The sequence below is a fragment of the Otolemur garnettii genome, unplaced genomic scaffold (assembly GCF_000181295.1).
Source record: "Otolemur garnettii isolate 467f Iridium unplaced genomic scaffold, OtoGar3 scaffold00094, whole genome shotgun sequence".
NCBI lineage: Eukaryota > Metazoa > Chordata > Mammalia > Primates > Galagidae > Otolemur > Otolemur garnettii.
Window position 1 is genome coordinate 706,787 of NW_003852489.1, and position 18,453 is coordinate 725,239.

Below are 18,453 nucleotides of genomic sequence, written 5' to 3' on the forward strand. Positions count from 1 at the left end.
AGGTAGAAGTGTCCCAGTAAATATTTAGTAAATACACGTCTCGGGTTCCCTGGGTACTGGTTTTTCAAGCTGGAGCAATTCATTTCATTTCTCGGTCTGTTTCTTCTCCTAAATAATGAGGCTGATTATCATCCTTACTCCTACAACTATTTTTATAAGCCAACATACATAGTGAATAAAGTGCCCCAGAATATTAGCAGTGGTTATATGAAAGACGATATGAATGGGTTTTTTTTTCTATTTTCCAGACTTTTTATGACATGCTTCCTTTAATTTTATAATAAAAAAAATCAATGAAATATGTAGACTAACAAGGACAGCTTTTCCATCATTAAGAAGTAGTACATGAACACTAAAAGGCAACAGGGGGAGGGGAGGGGATAGCAAAGAATTGGATTCCATTTCTTTTTATTCGACCTTACAATACATCACTCACTAACTGTACATCTACCGTGTTTCCCTGAAAATAAGACCTACCCAAAAAATAAGCCCTAGCAGGATTTCTATGCATTTGATAAATATAAGCCCTACCCCGATAATAAGACCTAGTGATGAGTGTGGATAGCCACGCCATGCATTTCAGCACCGCGGAGCAGTAAGGAAGACCAGATTACATTTTATCTGCCACAGCTCCTTTCTCCCAGCCCTTCGCACTTGGGCGGGTGCACATGTGGTAACCGCGGCCCCAGGCATCCTATTGCACACGTGCCAATGGCTAGGGGAAAGGAGTTCACGCATCACTAGCGCCAGCCCCACCAACAAGGTCGGCTCCCCCTGTCAGGTTCCAGAAGAAGATGACTTCACTGTATTTGAATAAATGGAGATTGTTGTATTATACTTAATAAAAATAAGACATCCCCTGAAAATAAGCCCTAATGTGTCTTCTTGAAAAAAAATATATACAAGACAGTGTCTTATTTTTGGGGAAACATGGTAATTGGCTTCCCTTGTGGCTATAAATATTACTCGTCCTCAACATTTCTGAGGAATTGTTCATTAATTGAGCTAACTGTTGGCATCTTAAAGTATAACAGCTTCTTATAGGAATAAATGAGCTGAATCCCTACTGAGGATAAGTGGCACTGAGGGGGCAGGGGAGAAGATGGGAGGAAGAAGGAATCGGTGGTGTTAGTCTGCCACATGGGTTACACTATTTTTTTCTATGTTCCAGAAAGTTCAAAATTACAAACCACAGGCCGAAAGCAGTCCGTCTCAAGGAGCCTGAAACACCTATTCCATTCCTCCAACAAGTTTGTGAAGACCTTAAAACGGTGGGTCCAATGTAGTTTTTCCAGGAAGTCTTAACTTCTCAAGAAGGAGCTGGTTGGGGTTCTGAATGGAAACTGGGTAGAAATTTATTATTAAAAGAAAGAAGTTTATCTTTCTTCAGAGAATTTGGGCAAGATAGTAATTTCTCTGTGTTCTAGCCAGTAAATTTATGATTACTTAGCAGGAATATGTTCCTAGGTATATTTTAAGCTCATCTTTTATCATGTCCAAAAAAATAAAAAATAAACTTTTTCCAAGTCTGGTAGAGGAGACGGTTGAGGACAATTTTTATTTTCTTTTTTTCTTTTTAGGGGACTCTACATAGCCGTTATATTTTATTACAAAGACAATATCTTAGTCACCAATGAAGATCAAATACCAATTGTTGAAATAGATGATTCTCATACCAGTTCCATTACACAAGATTTTCTGTGGTTCACAAAGGTATTCTGAGTTCTGATTTCCTTTTTCCCCACTTTGTACCAATGTTTCTGCAAGGAATCTCAGAAACCTTAGTTGACAGGGGTCTCTGGAGAGCAAGGTTTGGAGGTAAAAGTTAATTATTGCAGAAGTCCCCCTCAACCCTACTATACCCTGTCTTAGAAAAAAATAAACACCAAAACAAGGGGGTGGGTAGGAGAATGAACAAGTGGGGAGAGGGGAGGCAGGAGGGGATGGGGAGTCATGGTGTATGGCACACCTTTGGGGGGTGGGACACAATTATAAGAGGGACTTTACTGAACAAATGCAATCAGTGTAACCTAACTCTTTGTACCCTCAATGAATCCCAAACAAAAACAATTAAAAATAATAAATGCCAAAGTATTGTCTACACTCCAGTTTCAAAGCAAAAAGGCTTACACCCTGTCAGATTGTGTCTCCACTCTTCTGAGTTATGGGATCATTTGGCAAAGACTAAAATGTAGATCTGGCTGTTTCATTAGCATTCAGATCTTTTTCCAGTTGGACCGAGATCAAAAAGTTGTTTCGCGTGTATCTGAAAATGGACCAGAGAACAAACATCAGGGGTCAGGTTTCCTTCTCCCTGCTTTGCTTTGAAGCCACAACCTAAATCATGGACTGGCTTGGATGATGATACGACCTCGTGACTTCTTTTGCAGCTGTCTTGTATGTGGGAAGATATAAGGTGGTTGAGGCAAAGCGTACCTACCTCCATGTCCTCGTCCACAGTGCTGCAAACTCGGCAGAAGATGCTTGCAGCAGCCGCCCAGCTACAGGTGAGGGCCCGGGTTCTGATCCACACTCCCAGGGAAACTTCTGCAAAAGTGGACAGTGCCGTTTCCAATCCCACCTGGAACAAAAGGAGGCTGGGTGGGCTCCTTCCACTTTACATCCCCAGGCACGTGAATGCTTCTTGGACAGCTTGAGCTGCATACCGGCTCATGCAGGGAAGCTGTGCATTGGACAATCTCCTCCAAGGGGGTCTCTCTGGAAAGGCTGTGAATAGCCCTCCAAATCAGGACTAAAAAGACGTGAATTCTAGATTTGATGTTAATTAGTTAACTCTTTTCTCCTTTCATCGCTTGCAAAATAAGAGATGTGTATCATTGGAAGAAGGCTTGTTACTCTCCATCCCTGCCACATCTCTGCGCGTGTGGAAATGGAGAAAGAGACCAGCCCAAGTCCTGAGGAGTTTCTTAGTGCGGTACTTTTGGTAAAGCATAAGGACTTGTGTACATTTTTTTGTTTAGTTTTAAAAACAAACAGAAAACAACTCTTAAAAGATTTAGAGATCAAGATATCTTTAGTCCTGAATTTATTCATCCTTCCATAGTATCAATCAAATCACATCAAGTCCCCAATCTCTGTAGGTTACAGGACTCTTCCTAGAAAAGGCACTGAATTCTAACCAAGCTCTCTGGGTTTTCCTGCCATTGTTTTCTAGGATTAACAGAATTAGTGGTTCTTAGTACAGAAGAACATCTGCTACATGGAGTTGGGGTGCTTAGGAGATTGCTGAGCCTTTATCAGTGATGGGTATCACCAACAAAGCTGTCGGTGACCTCACCCCCAGAAACATACATAACAGGAATCTATTTATGCTGTGTTTGGCCAGCCCAGCCCAGCCACAGTATACAAATAGGGTTCCATTAACAAAACGAAAACTTATATGGCTCCACTCTCACCTACAATTACAGGAATTTTCTTCACTTGAACCCCCGCCATCATAACAATTCAGCCCTCTTCAATGAGAGGAATTATTGTGTTGCTATTATAATTAATTCTGAAATGCAAATTTGCCCCTCTGGGTGATACGCTATTACATAGGTGGTTACTGCCCTGTGTGTTCCATGACATTCCAGAAAACAGTGTTCTTCATTTCAACTCTTGATTGCAGAATCTTCTCCTCCAACCCAAGGAGAAGTTCTTGGAGCTGGGCCCTGATAACTAGGCTGAACTCAAAGTGCGGCTTCCTTTCATGACTGACCAGTTGAGTTGGACCATGCCGCTGTATCTCAAACTACTCTTTCTTTAGGATAAAGTACATTACCAGGGGACTCAGACTCCTCAGTGGACCCTCCCATTAGCCCACCACACAACCCAGACATGCCTGGATCTCGACTGAACAACTTTAGAATGTTAAGTGGGGTTCTTTATTATGTGTTTATTGGAGGCTTCCTAGAGCACTCTCACCTGATACCAGTAACATGAGAAGGATCAGGCTGTTACAAGCCACTGCAGCCAGACCCTGAGGGATGACACCATGGCCACTGTGACCCTCCTCAACTACTCCATTGCCATGGATCTTGGATTTCCTCAACCCCCAAATCTATTGACTCTGCCATTTGTCATCCTGCATCAGCCTACTTCTCAAACCATTTCCCTCCTTGTCCAGCTTAGATTCCTTGGCCCATTTTAATCACTTCCTTGAAAATATTCTACATTTCCTCTCTCTTTGTTATTTATTTGGAAAAATCCCAAGCCTGGATGAATCCAGCATGCCTGTACTGAAGTCGTTGTACCTTGTTGCAGAAAAATCACAAAAGAAGGCTGACTGGTTCTCTGTTAAATTTATGACTACAGTTCTCACATGTAATGTTCCCTGGTGGTCCCGTTTCATTTCTCTACTAAATTTACTCTCTCACACTATAAAGCAGCTATTTAAAACCTTCTCCATTCTCCTACATCCTTTCCCCTTCCCCACGCTCTCCATCCTTATCTCAGGTGATGACTTCACTGTCTAATTCATTAAGACAAAAGGTGAATTCATGATTTTTCCACTGCCCCATTTACAAACTCCTTGCGCTTTCTCCCACTTCTCTTTCTTCCTTCCTCTTCCAACGGCTAAGTCTCACTCCTTCTTCCACAAGTTCATTCCTCCACGTGTGCTCTGCATCCCATCTCTTCCTTCCTATCTTCCTTTAAAAATATTCAAGTCGCTCCAATTTCACCTGCCCCCAAATTTCACCCCCTATCCCTTCAGCCACTAAATTATCTCTTTTCTCCTCCTTCCACCCAGACTTCTTCAAAGGGTTGCCTCCATCCTCATTCCCCACTGGACTGCTCTTCCCATCAGTTCTCAGCACTTGCTCTGACTTGTGCTACCATCATGTCTACAAAACCGCTCTCTGAAGACACCAGTGATCAGAGGCAGATAATTCTAATGCAGCTGGACTTTCAGGACTCCTCACTTGTGAGGAGTGAGTGAGCCCCCGTGAGTGTAGGATTCACAGTGTTTTATGTGGAGAGGGGAAGTCGGGTTGCCATTAGAAAGCGTTTCTGGTAAACTGCCTAAAGAAATTTCAGGGAGAAAAGGAGATCCAGAATTCCGAATATTCTTGTATTTACTGGGCTGGGGGTAGGTGGAGGAAGATTTATTTTATCATTCTAAATACATATTTATTTTTACACTGACTTTTCCATTTGTAATTATCTATTCTTGTGTTAACGATGGCTCCAAAATTGCATGGTTCAGGATTCCACAAAACCTAGATCCATCCCTGCCAATGATTTTGGTTTCCATTAAATCCAATCCTACAATCCTTGGAGGTCATTTTCACAACTGGCATCTCAGCAGCCTTTGATATACTTAGTCCTGCTCTCCTTTGTAAGTTACCATGTCCCTTGGCTTCCACTCTCCTAATTTTCTTCCAACTTCACAACCTTTCTTTCTTAGTCTCCTTTGCTAGCACACGAGCTGTGTCCTCTGCTTAGAATCCTCTTCTTCTACCTCTTTGCCTTGCTAATTCCTACATTATCTTTCAGGGATCAGCTTAAATTTTTTATACATCATCAAAGAGCCTTTCTCTGGTCTCCTGATTAAGTAGATCCCTCTCATAAGTGGCCTTCTTGCAGAACAATGGTCATAATCCCATCAGTAAATTATTTATCTTACTGTCTGCTTAGTGACCCACTTGGACTGTGAGTTCTTGAATTAAGGGAGTTATAGTTACCACTATATCCCCTTTGCCTGGCGTATGGTAGGCTCTCAGTAAGTACAGGATGCATAAATAAATGTATTTTTCAGTCTAACCCCATGGGCCTCAAATATCAGATTTTTGGGAATCCCTATCTAACCAAAGGGAAAAGGACCACAGGAATGTGTCTTGCGCCATGGTTAGCACCTAGATAGTTCCCTGGTCTGGTCCTGCACAGTGACCAGAGCCTCACAGTCCTCAATCAACTGCCATCCCTTACAGTACCTCTGTCAAGGCCTGAGCAATGTTAGGCATTCTCTTCTCTCTATGTTCCTAGACAAATAAAAAAGAGTTGCTTTCATCATTTTTTTTTTGCAGGACCTATTACCCAAACTATTTACTGGTCCCTAGTGTGAAAATGTCTGGAAATATTGAAAACATCTTTTTGGGGGGGGTGGAAGGGAGCATAAGGGTAAGGTGCAGGAAAACTTTTCAAAATGAGAAGAAAAAACTGTGGATTTGTAAATACTTAATATTTTGTGTCATTTTACGAAATTGTTTACAGTATGCTAAGGCAAATAAAAATGCAACATAGGTAACTTGATTGGCATCAATCATACATAAAGCCTGGTGACTTACCTCTAGGCTATCTCATTTTATTCTCCTCTCTTTTCTGATTTTACCTCTACTACCTGATTACTAGTCAGGTCTAAAGCCTCTGAAGTTTCCCTCTGCTTCCAGCCTTAACACCCTCTGATCCATTCTCCACACTTCTGCCAGAGTAACCAATTTAAAAGATTCTGAAGGCATTCTCTGACTTAGGCTCCTTATAACATGGCCCAGGGAGGCCTTAATAGTGATCTTTCTCCCCCTTCTGAGTCCACAGCATCCTGGCTTACCTACTTTACCGAGCGCATCAGCCACTGTGCAATTGCTGTCTTGCTTTCCAAGTTTCTGCTCTATCATGAGGTCTTTTAACATATAATAATAAATAATAATAATAGTGAAATGACTATTTACATTTAACAGAGGAGGTGCCAGGCACTGTGCCAAGTGCTTTACAAATTCTATCTCCTTTAATTTTCACCACAGCCTAATGAGAAAGTACTATTACTGGTATTCCTTTAACAGACGATAAAGCTGAGGCCTAGAAAGATTCCTTTGTGCCCAAGTTTGCACACATAGGAAGTAGCAGAGTTTGGATTCAAATCCAGATTTATATGACTCCAAAGCCCACATTCTTTCTAGTACTTCATCATCTTATTGTGTGTGAATTTACAAAAAGCAGACAAACTTTTAAATAGAAGACACTGTCCACATTATAGTAACAAAGAAAAAGGACAAGTCTATCGTGCATCATTAGAAGTGCCTTTAAATTTTTATTTCGGACAAGATGAAGTGTGCATTAATTATTTTATTAGTTAATTCATGGAAACTGTCTAGGCTAGAGGGGAGACAAGTATCTGTCAGCATTTGGCCAAAAAAAAAAATCTGATGAGAAAACCTGTAGGTGACCAAGAGCTCACGTTGTTTTTCTCTCTCTAAGGAAAATGGCAGAGGCCTCAAGAGGGAGACGTGTACACTGTTCTGCAATCCATTGTGAAGCATCTAAACTACTTACCCACAAAAGACAGTAATAATCTGACATGATAGCTTATATGACATTAAACTTTCCTCCTCCATAGCCTTTAGAAATGAGTATTAGTAAATAAGAGCAAGGTAACAACTTATGAACACCTGTATGTCTTTTTTGTTTATCTAGGGAAAAATAGATTTTCACCAAATGTTACTCTTTTTTTTTTCAGGGCTTCTTATCCTTACTCTGGACTTCCTTCAACTTTCCATGTCACCCCAAGCTTAATATCACACCTTGGTCTAGGGCTTATTGATAGTCCTGTGATTTGTTCTGGTTATCACCTAGATGCATTCCTGTTAGTCACTGGGTGGCCCTTGTTTCTCTTCATCTTTTGTAGGATCACCAGGGGCCCAGGTCATTTAACTTCTGTTCTATAGCATGACAGGTATTAACATAGTCTACAGTCTCTTTTTCAGATCCTAAAGAACCCTGAATTTGACCCCTTGGACCATGGTTGCAGTTTATTTTCACAATAATATCCTACTTGGGTTCTCCCCAAAGCTAGCTCTCCAATGCAATTTGATGTCAAATGAAAATTTCCCAAAAATTCCTAGTTCTTTCTTAATTCATCCCATTTGAAAACTTAGCCAAAGCTGATAATGAACAACTAACAATAACTTTAAGTGAAATGACCACCTCAATCTGTGTCTACCCATAAGCTTCAGTTGAAAGTGAACTGATTTTCTAATGTCTTAATATAGTATGTTAACATAGTCAACAAAAGTTCCTGATCTCTAACTATGTGACAGGCACTGTGCAAGTAAGGGACCCAGAGACACAGAGGTGAAACAACCATGATCTCATGACACACACATACAGATATAGGCAGTAAAGGCAGAGACATGCTAAGATTGACATTTGTACAGGAAGCAGTAGGGGACAAAAGAGGGGATGTAAAGTCTGCCTCACAGAGTTAGGAAAGTCTTCCCAGAGCGGGTGAAATCTGGGCTGGGTCTTAAAAGGGAGTATAAGCTAGGATGGGATTCTGATTAAAGCATTAAAGAAAGTGCATACCCTACATTGTATCAAGCTTGAGAGTTTACAAAGCACTTTTTCATGAATTCTTTGATTTAATCCCACAAATACTCAATTATCCCTCAAATACTCAATAAGGTAAATATTAGCGTAATGAATGTCTGAGCGGTAATGACTTTTAATTTTAGAAGATGAAACTTAAGGTAGAGAGGATAAATAATTTTTCAGGAGTCCAACAATTAATGAATGGCAGCCAGCCCTAAAATTTAACACCAAGTAAAAGCTTAATAGCAATGGTAGGCCGGAGCTGACTTGTACTGACTTAGGAGGGCCAATTGTTAAATATTCAGGAATTTTGAAAGCCTGTGTCAAAGTCTTGGTAGCTTGAAATCCACTCTAGCAGGAGTATTTACACCACAGAAATTGGCATGTATAACAAATCAGTCCCTTTTTATTCTAGTTAGTTTATCAGTGTTACACAGCTTCCTAGCAGCAAACTTCTCTATGTAAAACTATAATACTGGGCAATGCCTGTAGCTCAAAGGAATAGGGCGCTGGCCCCATATGCCCAAGGTGGTGGTTCAAACCCAGCCCTGGCCAAAAACTGAAAAAAAAACCCAAAAAAACAAACAAAAAAAACCCCATAATACTTGGCTTGGTGCCTATAGCTCAGTGGCGAGGGCGCAGCCACATACACCAGAGCTGGCAGGTTTGAATCCAGCCTGGGCCTGCCAAACAACAATGACAACTACAACCAAAAAATAGCCAGGCATTGTGGTGGGTGCCTGTAGTCCCAGCTATTTGGGAGGCTGAGGCAGGAGAATCACGTGAGCCCCAGAGTTGGAGGTTGTTGTGAGCTGTGACACCACAGCATTCTACCCTGGGGCAACATAGTGAGACTCTGTCTCAAAAAACAAACAAACAAACAAACAAACAAACAAAAGCAACTATGGTACTGCATAGGGCTTGACTAAAAGCCATACCCAGCCCAGATTTCACCTTTGCTGAGAAGACTTTCTCAATTCTACGAGGTAGAATTCACCATCCCCTCTTTTGTCCCTTACCACTTCCCATACATACTTCCATCTTAGCAGATCTCTGGCTTTACTGCCTATGTCTGTGTGTGTGTCATGAGATCGTGGTTGCTTCACCTCTCTTTCCCTGGGTCCCTTCCTTGCACAGTGCCTGTCATATAGTAAAATTTAGAAATAAATTATTGGCAAGAAAAAAATCTAATTAGGCCATTAAGAAAATAATAATCTTGCCGAGTTAATATATACACCATGTCAGTAATTGTGTATGAAATTCCGAACTTGTTATGTGACTAGTCTTTGTGAGAAAGAATAAAAGATTTAAGACACGGTCCCTATCTACCTGTGAGGGGACATCCCAGCATCTTCATAGATATGGATAGTCACCCCCCGGCTCCTTCATGTTTAAATTATCCGTGTCACCTTCACAAATTCCTCTTCTACTTTTCCTCTCATGCTAATAGGGCATTTTACCACCATTTATGTGAGCTCACCAAAATAAAAACTGTGAGCTCTGGAATAATTCATAATTTTTAAAAAATCATAGATACTTAAAACAAGAGGAGACGCTTTCCTATTCATTCAGTGTTCTAGATTAGGAATCTTCAACCCCTGCATGTTTGTAAAACTCCTGTTTATTTCAGTAACAGTTACCTAGGCCGTTCCACATTTAAATGTGGATCCTCCCTTTCCTACCTTTCTAAAAGTATTGTCTGCCTCAGTTGACCCAGCTCATGAGCAAATTTAACAAACTTTTAAATAAATGGAACCCCCTGAAATGCAGATAAGTCAAACCAGGCCAATCTTCTAATTAAAGTATCTTGAAGGGAATGTGTAGTCATTTGGGGACCTGTACAATGTGCTACATTGTCAATTCACCTCTTCATTTTAAACAAACCCCACCTCATACCAGCTTACTGTAGATCTCTTGAGAACTCCACAAGTTGCATACTTTAAATATCAGGCATTTTTCTTTAAAACATCTGGGATTCTCTTCAAGTGCTGGTAACTGAGGTTTATGTGCTGGTGTGTCTATGTGGGTAAGAGATATTTACAGATATTGAATTTGCTTAAAGAAAACATATTTGGGGGGCCTCTTGCTATAATCCTTGCAGACTCATGAAGACATTTTATTGGACCTTCTGTTAAGTATATTTCTATGATGCCACATATTCCAGGTTTAAGTGCAGAAAAAAGCACCCCCGCTTCTCAGAAATCACATCATTATTTACAGTGTCTTTTGCTGCAGTTGTGTTGCTTTGTTTGCACAACATCTAAGCTACCAGTAATCTATTTGTTTCTAGAATTTACTTGGAACACACAACTTGGGAAGAGTTTACTATGAACCTATTAAAGATCGACATGGAAATATACTCCTAGTCACCATCAGGGAAGTGGAGATGCTTTATTCATTTTTTAATGGCAAATGGATGCAGATCTCAAAGCTGCAAAGTCAGAGGAAATCTCTATCAACACCCGAGGAGCCAACAGCCTTAGACATTTTACTGATAACCATCCAGGTATGGAGTTGTTGTTGTCGTCGTTTTAATTTCATAATGTTTTTGAAATTTCAAACACAATCATTGAAGCCCCAGTGAAATATTTCAAGAGCCACTGACATATACAGGGATGGAGTAGAGAGGATCCAGGGACGTGTTGCTTGTACCCCACACATAGGAAAGATGCAGGACTTGATTTTTATGCATCACTCTCTACATCTGAAACTCATCAAGCAGTACAAATCGTGGGTAACTTGAAGATGCCCTGACCAGTGAATCAATGAGGAACACTGTAACACAAAATTAAGTAGGGCATCAATAGGTAGTATAATCAAACATTAAACTAATGCCTGAATGGATTATAATAACAACACATTTATAGATCATACATGATACTTTGAACAAAATCACTCTTATATGTATTTATTCTTGCTTCCTCCTTATAATACTCTCTTGGGACAGATAAGCATAGTTAAATCCATTTTAGGAAGGAAAGAACTGGGACTCAAGGAAGTTAAGTCATATATGTCTATACAAAGAGACAATGTAATGACTCCAACGAAGTCTCAATGACATTCGACTCTTTGTTTGCACAAGCCCCTCCCAGGCCCTGGCAGAGACTCTTAGCAATGCAGCATTCATGATTTTGTATTCTTTTCTGGTAAAAAAGGCACCAGTAGCTATATTAGCTTCAGGCTCCTCAAAGCTTGGATTTGCCCTTCGGAAAAACAGCAGAGCTGACGTTCAAGTCAAATCTTCTGACTAGAAGCAGGCTTCTTTCTGCTACCTTACATCACGCTCTGAGGTAGGAGCTCAGGTTTTAGTGAGTGAGGCGTGGGAGATTAAACAGAGGATGAAAGACCCCACTGAGGCCTGAATAGCCACCTAAATTCAAAATCTAGGCAGCTCCCATTCAGACTTCAGCCTGCGTATTGGAACCTGGACGCCACGTCTGCTCCTGTACCCAGTGCTCTCTCCCGGCCAGCACGCTGCCTCACGTTCTCATGTGAGCATTGACTTCAAGCTGTTTCTTTTTCTTTTTCTCTTTCTTTTCTTAAACCCAGTGAGAGTGATGAATGATACAGAACTCTCCATTTAGGTAGAAAAGCTGGCCGTATCATCTGCATTGAGCTTCTTAGAACTTAGCATATATCCACAAGAGCTAATCTGGAGTGAGAGGGAAAGGAAGGGCCCAGTCACACAGAAACAAGCTAAATCCAAGCCTCAGCTCCAAGAGCCACTCATGATCACCCTAAACAGCTAACTTGGCACCTTACTTTCATTACCCACCAACGGGTGGCTAATATTAATGCCATAATCCCACCTTTTAATGACTTGCCCTGGCCCAAACCAGGACAAAGTCCAGTGTAGCAAAGGTAAGCTAATTGTTCCAAGCCAATAGCTCTGGATTTGATTTTCTGGAATTCAGGTTCTTAGGAAATCGATAGTGTGTTCATGTGGGAAGGAGGTGGGGGCAGGGAACACAGGCACATCCGTGGCTCCCCTCTTCACCTCTTCTAAGCAAGTGCTAAAAGAAACATTTTAAAAAATCATAATAAATTGAGCTTTTACAGGGTGACTAATACACTAATCCCCTATAGGGATAAACTGGAGTCTGGGCTACCTTTGCTCCTAGAAGCACAGCACAGGCCTCAGCATGATATAATACCTGGTCTCTCCCAGACTTATTACGTTAAAAATGTGTTACAGGTGCAGAAAAATTCCAATCTGGTGAAAGGTTGTTAGAGAAGGAGACCAAAAATAGAGGCAGGATCAGGTTTCCACACAGATCCAAGTGGAAAATTTACCCCCGCTGACTGGCACATTCCTGCTTGATGTCATTCCCACCCACCCCCTCTCTCCCGACTCCTCCCCCCACTTTTGGTCTCTCCCCTCCTTCCCATCCAGGTCTTACACTGGAAAGGAAATGGGGGGAAAAAACTATGAGGGCTGATATCCAGTCCCTCCAAGACTTAGAATTTAATTATGTTAGGAGTCAGCACTGCCAATTCGACACGAAGGGAGAGATAGGTGTTGGTGGTGCTGAAAGCAGACTGGGCGATTTCCACAATAAGAGGCCACAGACCACTCTCTATTCTCTGGGGCAATGGAGAGATGACCACCAGGCTTTCTGATTAGAAACCTGGGCTTCTTTTGGCTACAGTCACATCACACTCTGGGGCATCACTGTGAACTCAGGCTGACTAGGTCTTACTCCTGAGCCCACCCTTTCTGGTTATGTGACTAGAACATATTCTTTAGAGTCTCATCTCTTGCATTTCCAGAAGACCCTACCTACTTCATAGGGTTCCAAAGATGATTAAGTGAGTTAATACATAAAGCATTAGAAGAACAGCACAAAGTACTCAATAAATGCTAGTAATTTTTATTTCTTTTTGGAAAAATTCAAGCAACGCTGAGCTCCTCTTGGACACACTCAGTCCATCCTCTTCTCTTCCCTGCTCCCCTAGACCTCTGGTACTAGCCCAATCACCCTGTGGGACATTTCATCACTCTCTCTACCTTTTCATATGTAATAACCAAGAAAAAGCTGTATCCAGATGATATAATCCACAATGGGATTTTTCAAAACAGGCAAGGGCTTTAACAAAATCTGGACCCACAACTAATCTATCCATCTCTAGGGCTCCAGGGAAACTCCAGGGTCCAACTCTCTCAAATTAATAACCCTCTCAAGCCCCAGACCTTAGAAACAAGCCTCTCTCATATGTCTGCAAAAGAGAGACAAATTCTGCTCACACTTACTTGGGAAGGAGAAGAGAGTTATTACGGACAAGTTAGAGCTCCTCTGAGCAAACTAATTGGCAGGGTGAGCATTTCCAAAAGGGAGGCCCCTCTCAGGTGCTGACTTACTCTGACCAGGCCCTTCCGGGATCCCTTCTCTCACTGGAAGCCTCACATGTGAAGTTCTCTCTGCAGATAAATCTCTCACCTGTGTACTATATATACAAGTTTGTAACACTATCACATTTTTTATATTTAATCCTCATGCATACTCAGTGCAGTTGAGGGAGAAAGTTTGTGTCCAGTCTGCAGATGAAGCCATGGATTTCAAAGGCCACGGTTGTATCAGCCAAAACACAGCAGACGAGGGACCAGGATGCACGTCTCTGACTCCGGGTGCCCTTCCCATTCCACCGGGCTGCTTTCCGTGCCATCTCCCCTCCTCTGCTCTGCATCCTTTTTGTACAGTGTGATCCTAGGGAAGCTGTGGTGAAGTTCGGCTTCCATCCCCTCCATCTCTGCTTTCCTTCTCTTCTCCTCCCGCCTTCCTCATCACCTCCAGGCACCCAGTGTTGTCTTCCTGCACAGTCGGTGCCCAATAACTCTCTGCCTTTTTCTGCTTTTTGCCAGCGCATTCCAACTCTTTCTACCCAGAGGCAGCTCCTCTAAACATTGGGATCAAAAACTGCAGGAATCAGAAAGACTGGGAGACGTGGGCCAATTAGGCTGGACTTAAGAACCAAGTGGGTTCACTTAAAAACTTGCTCACCAACGTTCATAGAAGCATTCTCCATGACAGCCGAACAGTCATGGTCTTTAGAAACAGCCTAAAGACCCAACAATGATGAATTAATAGGTAGACCAAAATGTGGCATATCCAGATCATGGAATATCATTCAGCCACAGGAAAAAGAATAAAGTATGATACTGGCTACAGCATGAATGAACCTTGAAAACATGCTAAGTGAAAGAAGCCAGACACCAAAGGCCACATATTGCGATTCCAGCTAGAGGGTATGTTCAGAATGTGCAAATCCATAGAGACAGAAAGTAGGTTAGTGATCCCAGGGGGAGGGGGAGGAGAGCTAATGACTGTGAGGTTTCTCTCTGGAGTGATGAAAATGGTCTGGAATTAATGGTGATAGTGGTAAAAGCTGGTGACTATATAAAAGCCAGTGAAATGCATACTTGAACAGGGTGAATTTTATGGTATATGAGTTGTATCTCAATGGTTTGAAAAAGAAAGAAAGACGTGGAAGTAATACAGACTATGTTGATCTGGAGAGAGAAGTATCTACAAGATTCAGGCCTCAGTCAAGTACAGTAGAAGAATATGGTCCCAGTATTGAAATGGCTCCCATTTTTTGAAAAGAAGTTGAAAATCTAGAATTTGGGATGAAATTTTTTTTTATTTTATAATTTAGAAAATGATTCAGAAGATTTTAATTATTTGCAGTCCATATAATCTTGGGCCCACAAAGAAGCCACCATTTTGTGACTTCTGCCATCCTGGATAATTCAGCTTTCATATCCCATCAGGCAAAGTAAAATAGTTACTGTAGTTATTGGAAAGGCAATGATCTATTGCTCATCTGACAAGCTCTCAGGCTATCTAATCAAGGAAGACAGGATGGATGTACCCTTCCTAGTCACTATACCAGCAATTCTCTCTCTCCCTCGCCTCCTCTGTTCCTCCCACTTCATATTTAATAAACATTTTTGTCAACATCAACTAGGTGACAAGCACTCTGCTAGGTGCTATAGGGAAAACGAATAAGTCAAGGTCCCTACTTTTAAGGAGTTCAGTCAGGGGTGGGAGGCAGACTTGTAAACAAATCAAGGTAATATAAGGCAGATTTAAACCAGAGCCTGATAGCAGCACAAACAGCCTGCTATGGGAGCACAGACAAAGCAGCCATTAATTCAGGGACTATCAGGGAAGGCACTGCAGAAGAGGTGGCATTTAGCTGAGCCGTAAGGGTAAGTTAAGTTCACCACATATATAGAGAGAAAGAGGAGAGAGAGAAAAAAAAAAAGAGAGAGAGAGAGGAGAAAGGGAGGAAGGAATTACATAGAAGGAATTAAATTAAATGGAGGACATGGTAAAAAAAAAAAAAAAAAAAAATGAAGCTCTGAAAGAGTGGAGCTCACCCTCCCTCGGGCCTACAATGCATCTAACACAGTCTTCTTGTGTTTTTTATCACACTGGCTTAGAAAAACTTGCTCACATGTTTCCCTTAACACATTGAAACATGAGGTCCATTAACAGAAAGATCACATTTTATTCATCTTGGTGTCATTAATATCCAAGTTCATTGCCTGACACATAGTAGGGTACTCAATAATAATTGATAGAATGAATGAATTTATGAAACAACAAACAATCAAAAAGGAGATATTAGGACCTGTGTGAGAGAAGAAAAAAAAAACTCATTTTTTTCTGGAGATTAGGGACACAAACGGGCTATAGTGGACCTGGAGGTTAGAGGTCCAATCAGGTACTACACAGACCCACAGGCATTCAATGTGTTATTAGAAGGCTCGTCTACTATACTTAGGTTATGTGAATGAGACATGACTCTTCCTAACTCTTTCTCTTCCAAGGCATTTCTCAGGTCTAAAACAGTCTGACTAATTACGTAAAGCCAAGTCAACACATAGTAGATTCTCAGCAATCATCTTTTTAAAAATTGAATGAAAGAGTGAATAACTCCATCCCAGAATGGTGTTGGTTTTTATACAACCACAGTATGTTCTTAACTCATATTCTTTTTGTGGTCAGTTCTGACCCCTACATGTTTGTCTCTTACACTCTTGCCCATCCTGTATTTGTACTCTTGGGTTTAAATCCTCACAGGCACATTGTCTTATTAAGTTTCAACCCTAATTATCATAGACTTATTTTTCCAATGCATAGGGTCATTCAGAGCTTTATTACTATTTCCCAGAAAATCAAAACCACATGAAATTTGAGACCCACAAAACGCGATACACACATTCTTGATTTCTTTGTCTGGAACACCAATAAATAAGCTGACCAGTCTGGTCCTCAGGACCAATCCCTACTGGGCCATCACTCAATATGTCTAATTCCATATCATCTCCATCATCTAAAAAATCTTCCACCCAGATTATTGAGATTGTTAAAACAGTATGGTCAGGTTCCTACTTTTCCCAGGTTGTCCTAGTGAAATGGATAATGCAGAAGACTTCTCCTTGATCTACGGATCCTGTTCTTTTGCTGTCAGAAATTAAAGTTGTCCATATGATTTGCTCTTCACGAAATCATGTTGACACCTCTTTAACGCCTCAGGATTTCCTGGGTGACTGCAAATTGATTGTTTGATGGATCCTTCTCATTTTTCCCACAGATCAATAAATTGTCAGTCTTTAATTACTAAGGTCAACGCGTGTTTCTCCCCTTCGTGTTACAAAGGCAGGCATGTTCATGGCAGATTTATCCTTTTCTAATCTTAAGGGACTTCTTCAGTTCTCCATGACTTCTCAGAAATAATGACCCATGAGTCTGTAGCCACATCTGCTTGCTCAGCAAGTATCCCTAGGGTGTACATCATCGAATTCTGCTGATTTGAATGCTTCTACTTTTTTCTTCGTTAACCATTTCTGTCCTTTTGATTAGTTGTTCATTTACCAAAATTCAACATTGACTGAATTTCTTCCAGTCATCTACTTGCCTGTGATCAGTTCAGAAAAGACAAGATGGAAAACCTTAAAAAGGTCAGCCTTCCCCATCCCCTGCTATAAATGAGAATTCCTTCCTTCTTGATCGTGAAACTGATTTTACTTCTAGTCTCCTTTTGGGACCAAATATTTTTAAAAAGTTGTATAGATTTTGCCTTGCTGTACATGCTCCTTCTATCTTGCTGCCAATTGTGACCTTTCTCATGTTGTGCCTCTCATGCTATTCCCGTGTGTCCTGTTCAAGGGATCTGGCCTGATTTCCACATTGGGCACCTATTTACACAGAAATAGTACTGGATACTAAGGATACAAAGTAATAAAAAAATGTAGTCCTATCATTACTTTCTTTTTTTTTTTTTAGAATGTGTGTTTATATATATTATTGTTGGGGATTCATTGAGGGTACAAAGAACCAGGTTACATTGATTGCTTTTGTTAGATAAAGACCCTCCCGTAATTGTGTCCTGCCATTACTTTTTTTTTTTTACATATACCTTAATTTTTTTTTTTTGAGAGTCTCCTAATTTTTTTTTTCTATTACATCTTTGTTTTGTTTTGGCTATATGGGGCTCCTTTTAGTTTCATATGCATCTGAGGTTTGGCTTTTTCATGTGTGCAAAATAACTAGAATTTTGATAGATATTGCATTGAATCTGTAGATTGTATTGGGAGTATTGTCATGTTAGCAATACTAAGTCTTTCAATCCCTGAATGTAAGTTGTCTTTCCATTTATTATTTTATTTCCATTTATTGAATTTTTTTATTAAATCATAGCTGTGTACATTAATGCAATTATGGGGTACAATGTGCTGGTTTTATATACAATTTGAAGTATTTTCATCAAACTAGTTAACATGGCCTTCACTGCATTTTCTTATTGTGTTCAGATATTTATACTCTACACGTAGTAAATTTCACACGTACCCTTGTAAAATGCACCATAGGTGTGGTCTCACCAATTACCCTCCCTCTACCCAACTTCCCTTCTCCCCTCCCCTCCCTCTCTTCTTTCCCCTTCTTTTTAGGGTATAGTTGGGTTATTGTTTTCATATGGAAGGTATAAATTGGTTTCATAGTAGGGCTGAGTACATTGGATACTTTTTCTTCCATTCTTGAGATATTTTGCTAAGAAGAATATGTTCCAGCTCCATCCATGTAAATATGAAAGATGTAAAGTCTCCATCTTTTTTAAGGCTGCATAATAGTCCATGGTGTA

At 40.7% G+C, this 18,453-nt stretch overlaps 1 protein-coding gene across 1 annotated transcript in view; it reads left to right on the forward strand.

Annotated features, from left to right (window-relative positions):
• Nucleotides 1–18,453, forward strand: part of ANKFN1 (ankyrin repeat and fibronectin type III domain containing 1) — a 270,947-nt gene that overhangs the window by 241,155 nt on the left and 11,339 nt on the right. Inside the window, exons 11-14 of the mRNA XM_003795557.1 lie at nt 1,172–1,271; nt 1,581–1,713; nt 2,391–2,507; nt 10,595–10,810. Coding sequence (XP_003795605.1) covers nt 1,172–1,271; nt 1,581–1,713; nt 2,391–2,507; nt 10,595–10,810 — 566 coding nt within the window. The remainder of the gene's footprint in view (nt 1–1,171; nt 1,272–1,580; nt 1,714–2,390; nt 2,508–10,594; nt 10,811–18,453) is intronic.